The sequence below is a fragment of the Alexandromys fortis genome, unplaced genomic scaffold (assembly GCF_014885135.2).
Source record: "Alexandromys fortis isolate MF-2015 unplaced genomic scaffold, M_Fortis_MF-2015_v1.1 scaffold_9, whole genome shotgun sequence".
In the NCBI taxonomy this organism is placed as follows: Eukaryota; Metazoa; Chordata; class Mammalia; order Rodentia; family Cricetidae; genus Alexandromys; species Alexandromys fortis.
This window is the reverse complement of record NW_026067892.1, coordinates 22,165,841-22,172,701: the sequence shown is the minus strand read 5'-3', so window position 1 is coordinate 22,172,701 and position 6,861 is coordinate 22,165,841. Positions and strand designations below refer to the sequence as shown.

Here is a 6,861-nt window from a genome sequence, read left to right as displayed (position 1 = left end):
CCCTGGTTTACAACTTTATTGTCTTCTTTAATGGGTCCCTTAATCATCCTCCTTCTGATAGTCCTGTTTGGGCCCTGCATTTTAAGCCACTTGGTCCAGTTTATGAAAGACAGGCTTTCAGTTATCCAAACCATGGTACTCTCCCAGCAATATCAGATATTAAAGCAGAATGACGTAAAGGTTTTAAACACATGGATTTATGATTAAATCCATAGAAAAGGAAAAGGGGTAAATGAAAGACCCTACAGACCCCCCCCTCAAAACCTGCAGCTAGCCGGCCCTCATGAGAACATCCTGTTTGCTTGAGACCCTCAGGACCCTCTCAGGACCTGCAGCTAGCCACTCTCATGAGAACATCCCGGTTGCGTAGGAAAACAGGATGCCTATTGTCAGCACATGTGCCAAACTTAAAATATCAGCAGTTTACAAAAGAAACAATTCCCCCTACGAAGGACCCCAGCTTACAGAGTGAGGTCAGGGCCTCTGGCTGCAAAGCAGGATATTTATGAGGTCAGGGTCTCTGGCTGTAAAGCAAAATACATCTGCTTCTGTAAAAAAAAAATTGGAGGACCAATTGGATCTGTATACAGAAATCAACAAACCAGTGTTATAGACCCATCATAGATCAATAAACTGTCAGATGAGACTATTTTCTCATATTAGGGAGGTCCTGCTGACAAGCATAGCCAACAAGATTGTGTCAAGCTGGGGTCAGTACTATTTAGCAAAGAAAAGGCTCCCATTATCAGATTAAACAGTCACTGGCCTGTATTAGAGCTTGCCAGCAGTGAAGCAGGAGCTGTAGAAGGGTTTTTAGGACTAGGAGTGGAGCCCAGGGCCCAGGTAAGGGGGGCTACCTCGGCAGGGGCTCATTGGCCCTGGTCAGTTAATACTGGGTTGGGCTCTAGTACTATGGTCATTGGAGGTGTTACCATTCACAGGGTCAACAGAATCCCTATGTCTTTTTTTTTTTCTGGATCATATAACTATAAACCCCAAGTATTGCCTGTCAGATTTTTTTTTTCTCAGTAAAAGTGATTGTGATTTCAGACTTTTTTTCTGGTGTGGTACGGGTGAAAGAGACTAAGTCCTTTTTGTTAACCCTCAACCAGGAGACATTGACATTGGTTTTACATCCCCAGACAGCACAATAAACTTTAGCCGCTCCCCCCATATTATTTTTCCCCCCTGGACAAACATATCATTCAGAATATTTGCATACAGGATAAAAGTTTCCAGGGGTTTGCTCAGTATCCTCCCAAGAGGCGAGAGGATTTTGGGTACGCTGAAACTTTCATTTGGATGGTCCTGGGTCGTCCTGTGGAGGTGTAGGCTTGACGTGAGATGCATGGATCCAGGCTGCAAGATCGTCCACTTTGAGGGCAGTAGGTGTAGGGTCCCTTCCAGCGAGGTTTAAGGTTCTGGGGCCGGTGTCTCTGAACATACACAGAATCGCCAACCTGGAACAGGTGTGAGATTTCCGGGTGCCCGGGCTGGTGTTGGGAGGTGCCAGCAGAGAAGCAGGGAGAGTAGCTTAGTCCAGCGGGCAGCAGCAGGGATAGCTAGGGCCCCTTTAGGGAGGGTCTAGTCTGGCCTGCAGCAGCAGGCTCTGGTCAGATAAATACCATTTTATGTCCCAAGTCCTTCCCGACACCCATGGAGACAGTCCCGCCTCTCGCCCCTGGGAGACAAGTGGGGGAGATGTCTGAACCCCCGTGTCCAAATATTTCCTCCAGGGGAAAATCTTTTGCCAGCCTCCAGGGGCAGCTGTGGGGGATATGTATCTCGGATATCCCAGGAGGCTAGCTCTGCCACTAGTTGACAGAAATCAGGGGTAAGGGCAGGGGTATCAAAGCAAGGGCTTGAGGAGGCATGGATTGCAGGTATGAGCGGGCAGCTGCTGTTCTGGCTGTGGGGTGCTGCAGCTTTTCTCATGTCCCTCCGGATATACCCCAGGCGTCAATTCTGGAACGAATGCGAGATTTCCAGGTGTCAGGGTGGCCAGGGGTCTCTATGCCTGGGCTCGGAGATCTGGAGAGCCTTCAACCGCGCCTGCAGATGGGGTTTGTGAGCAAATGGGTCATGAGGGGCCTTAGGAAACTAAGAGGGGGGTCCCCCATATTGGATCTCATAGGGGGTTAGTCCAAGCTGAGACGGGGTGTTTCGTACACAGAACGGGGCTAGGGGAAGGAGCTGTACCCAGTCTCTAGTGCCAGATTCCAAAGGCTAATTTGGTAAGGGTTTTTATTTATCCTTTTTACCTGTCCTGAACTCTGGGGTCTGTATGTACAATGTAATTTTTTTCAGTCTTACCTATGCCCTGACTTTTTTTGAGCAACAAGGCAGTTTTACCATCAACCTCGATTACCTTGAGCAGGCCAAACCTCGAGAAGATTTCTTCTTTGATCTTCTTAGTCCTGGTAAGAAAAAGCTTCTCTGCCATCCAGGTGATGTCCCTTTAAGTAGGCTGCTCAGCTCATTTACCATTGCTGCCCTGCCTTCTTACCAGCATGCGCCATCAAAACCGGCTCTCCTTGGCATTGCTGAACCCCAAGCTTTCCACAGCTGCGGTCTGGGAGCTGGGGGCAGTTGTTCTCTGTGAAACTTGCAAGCAGCTCGGGAAGGCTGTTTGGAATTGGGCTCCGGAACCTCCCGGGCCCCTCCTCGCTTCAGTCAGTTGCTACCTGCGGGGGCAGGTGGCTGTAAGCAGAGTTCCCAGGCTTGGGCTGTGACCAAGGCAGCTGGGAGGATTCAGCAGGCAGTGGCTGCAAAGCCTTCCTCAGCAAGGTGGGCATGGCGAAGGCAGAGAGCAGCCTGCTTTTCTTTACAGTCCTGGAGAACAGTAGGGGAAATCAAAGTCTCCAACAGGTCTTTTTTTAATAAAAGCGTGGGACATTCAGGAATAATCAGCAGTTCTTGTGTCCATAGTCAAATGTTTTAGAAATAGCGAGGGGTAACCCCTCCCCCTTTTTTCCGTACACCCCAGAATCGAACACCTGGGTGCACAGCATAAGCAAGGGGTGGATTTCAGTACTATCATTGTGGCTGCTGCGTTGGCCTCTCAGGTGGGCAGAGTGCAGCTTCAGTAGCCGGCTGTGCTTGGCGCCGTTCTCCGACCTGCTTCTGCTCAGCAGCTGCTTTGGGAAGTGTCTCGAGCCCAAAGTCCTGTAGGGCCACTCCTCACTGAAGTCTGCATTTGGCCACTCAGGGGCTGCTCTGTCTGAGGCGTGCAATCTCTGTAGCTGTCGTCTTCTGTTGCCTCCCTATCTGTCTAATTTTTTCCTTTATTAAGTCCTGGAGGGAGCATCTCTGCCGTCCCTCCATTTTCTGCAACTTGCTGTCTGATGCTGACTGGTCTATAAAAGACATCATTACATTGGCTTGGCGATCTGCTGCCATGGGATCAAAATGGGTTTACATCCTGTACTGTTCTAATAGTCTTTCTAAAAATCCCGTAGGAGTACTATCAGACCTTTGCTCTTACCTCCGCCAAATTAGCAAATTAGTGGGGTGCTTTGCAACTCCCCTCCTTTTTTTTTTAGACCCGCCAACTGGACTCTGGCAATAAAGACGGAGCTGCTCCCTACCAGCTGGAGTATTGAAGTCCCATCCTCTTTCTTGTCCGGTGATTGGGTTGGCCTGCTGTCAGCTCCTGGGACATTCTTTTTTTCTCTGTAGTTAGGAGCACCTACAAGAGCTGCTGGCAATCATCCCAAGTGGGCTGATGAATAACCAGAACAGATTCTATAAGCCCGGTCACGGCCTGAGGGTCCCAAGAAAAGGAAGGGTTGTAAGTAAAGATTAGAGGCAGAAAAAGGCAGTATTGCAATTGGCCTGCTACTGAGTGAAGGGGAAATGTTTGGGAAGTCATTCTCATCCTTCCCCTGTCCCAGTGTGGATGCTGAGTACCGAAGTTTTCAGGGCTAGGGCCCGACCAGCGGGGCTCCTCAGGAACGAAGTGCTTCCTCCAGGGGAGGAGGAGGGAGAAGTCTGTCATGCTCGGCTGGATATCAGGAAGAACCAGAGGTGCCTGGATTCTGGGTTTCTTTTGCTCCTGTACAGGAAAGAGAGAAGACAAAGGGCTTGGGGAGGGGCAGCCACCATCTCCTCCAGCAGTGGGGCTGCTTTCGGAATCAGGGAAACTAATGATGGCCAGGGGGCCGGTGCCAGGTTCTGAATTCCTGCAGGTGGATTTTAACAAAGACAAACCGACATACAAAAACAAAAAATACAAAGAGACAGACATAAACTCAAAACCAGAAGCTGGTGCTCTCACCACCACTCTGGTGTAGAACTGAAAATACACAAGAACAAAAAGACAGACATAAACTCAAAATCAGAAGCCGCGCGGCAACAAACTGATACGAACCTGGAAGGGAGTGGGCAATAAGGGCCACACTCCCTAGAAACTAAGATGACCTAGTTGCTCCTAGTTTCACAAATTGCCAGTGAAGCGTCCTCCATGGCTGGGCCAGGGAGTGTTCCCGGACACGTCTGTCCCACTGCCTGGTCCCCTTCAAATACTAGCCCTGCGCAGGTACAATTCTCAGATTACTAATTTACAATTACACAGAAACAGAAACACAATATACAAACAAACAGACATAAAAATGAGCTCGTTTCTTTATACCTCCAACTGGGTCTAGAGTGTGTCTGGGAGCGATTTGATTCCCGGTCAGGGAACCAAATGTTGGACTCTGGCGTCCAAACACCGAGAAGGAGTCGCCCCCAGAGACCATCTCACACACTACAGCCGATGCAAAAGCATGAGGATTTTATTAATTCTGTCATGACAGGGTCCCCCAGCATTCGGGAAGCCGAGGGACCTCGAATAGCGGGTACAGTCTACTTTTAAAGGGGCCACAGAAGCAAGGGGGGTTGTTCTTTGACTATTCTGATTGGCTTATTTGAAAGGGCTATTACCAATAATTGACTGGAGAGATGTTGCCAGATCAAATGAGGTAAGAGGTCATTTTGAACCCGTTTCCCAGGGGACCGAACCAAAGCATACGTATATGGGTAATTGTTCAGGAACTGAGTACGTGCGAGTGTAGCTGTTAGGTCCTTGGTTCTCAGGGGAGGAGGGGAAGCACTATGGCACAGAGGCTGAGAGGATTCAGAATTGTCAAAAATGGCTTCAGGATTGTCTTAAAGTCTTACAACCTCACTCTGTACTTACAATTGCTTGTCAAGAGCCTTGTAAAATTATATTACAGCAGGTAAGCTGGGTTCCTTCATAGGGGGAATTGTTTCTTTTGTAAACTGCTGATATTTTAAGTTTGGCACATGTGCTGACTATAGGCATCCTGTTTTCCTACCCAACCGGGATGTTCTCATGAGCGCGGCTAGCTGCAGGTCCTGAGAGGGTCCTGAGGGTCTCAAACAAACAGGATGTTCTCATGAGAGCCGGCTAGCTGCAGGTTTTGAGGGGGGGGGGGGGGGTCTGTAGGGGCTTTCATCCCCCTCCCCCGATCAGGTCAAGTCCTTCTGAATTTGAATACTTCCTTTGAGTACAGAAACCACAGGTTTACATTAATAAGAGACTTGTAGAATTTGGTTCAAATCTTCCAGAAACTCTGAGATAGGGGTGTGCTTAGAAGGAAGCTCCACCTAAGAACCATTGTGCTGTGTTCCTTCTGCTCACTATGAATGTCACTCCGGCAAAAATAGCCAATTAGAGCCTTCCGCCGAACTGCCACTCAGATGGGAGGGTTTTTCCGGTTTCCAGGCTAAGGTGATCACTTGTGGAATTCAGAAGTTCGGCCAAATTCGGCTGCACTGTGGGCTCCATGTGCAGAGAGTATGGCTGAGCTCTGCAGCCAGACCATGGTGAGATATGGGCAGCTGTCGTCGGAGAAGGAAAAGTGGCAGGCCGTGGTGAGTGATGCGCCACTGTCCCCAGAAGGTGGAGAAGCTGGCTGAAATACCGAAACTCATGTGCTGGGTACTCCCTTGTTTGGGTCGGAGCTAGTGGGCACTTGCTGAGTTCAGCGTGTTTCTGCTTGGTTCTCCATGGTATCTGTGTGATCCTTGTAATTCTCTGCGCTAAAACAGCAGTCTCTGAATAATTTAACTCTGTGGTCTGCATCCACGGAGAGCACTGGGAGAGGGATCGTGTTTAGAAAAGCCCTTCTTGTTGAGTTTACTGTGCAATGCTGGTGCCTGTAGTGCTTGTATTGTACTATGGAACGAAGATTTGCCAAAGTAAGAGAAGCCAGGTCTTTCTAGTCTCTTCCAGAATTTCTGCACTAGTAAAACTGAACATTTAGCTTTATGATCCATCTGGCTTTGATTGTTGTGATTGTTTGGAGTATGTAAATGATACCCCCTGTGAACAGTAGCTTTCTATTGTTAAACAATTACAGAAGATTAGAATTGTGGGTGACAGAATTGATCCTATATCAGGATCTACCAAATCTTAAAGAGGCATTAAGTCACATAAAGTAGAATTTAGCTAAGGGAGTAAGTACTGCCTCCAAAATACACTAAAGATAAGTAGTATGAAAACCATGCCTGTTAGAGATTATTAAGATAAAACGTAAATATCCCCTATAGAGCTTTTATCTGGCAACCAATGGAGGCAGAGGCAGAGACCCACATCGGAGCTGTGGACTTAGCACCCAAAGTCCTTTTGAAGAGGGAAAGGAATGAGAATATGAACAACAAGGTCAAGACCCTGATGGGTCCACCCACTAAAACATCTTGCAGGAGCTGATGGGAGCTCACCAACTCCAGAGGAACAGGGAAGGAGGACACAGAGCACGAAACTGGTCCCTCTGAATGCGGTTGACAGTTGCTAGGGCAGACTGAGGAGCCACTGGCAGTGACACCAGGACTTATCTCTGCTTATGTATTGGATTT

At 48.4% G+C, this 6,861-nt stretch overlaps 1 protein-coding gene and 1 long non-coding RNA gene across 4 annotated transcripts in view; one reads left to right on the top strand and one right to left on the bottom strand.

Annotated features, from left to right (window-relative positions):
- Positions 1-1,002: 1,002 nt before the first annotated feature.
- Positions 1,003-5,601, bottom strand: LOC126500568 (uncharacterized). Of its 3 annotated transcripts, none has more exons than XR_007591378.1 (3): positions 3,588-4,933; positions 2,369-2,832; positions 1,003-2,052 (listed from the first exon to the last, which is right to left on the bottom strand). It is a non-coding gene; the product is annotated as an uncharacterized lncRNA (long non-coding RNA). The 3 variants fall into 3 exon arrangements; XR_007591382.1 differs by having other exon boundaries at positions 1,003-1,359; positions 1,461-2,832; positions 3,588-4,928; XR_007591381.1 differs by lacking the exon at positions 2,369-2,832 and having other exon boundaries at positions 3,588-5,601.
- Positions 5,602-5,802: 201 nt separating this feature from the next.
- LOC126502120 (zinc finger protein OZF-like) overlaps positions 5,803-6,861 on the top strand; it is a 6,354-nt gene continuing 5,295 nt past the window's right edge. Inside the window, 1 exon segment of the mRNA XM_050142937.1 lies at positions 5,803-5,905. Coding sequence (XP_049998894.1) covers positions 5,803-5,905 — 103 coding nt within the window.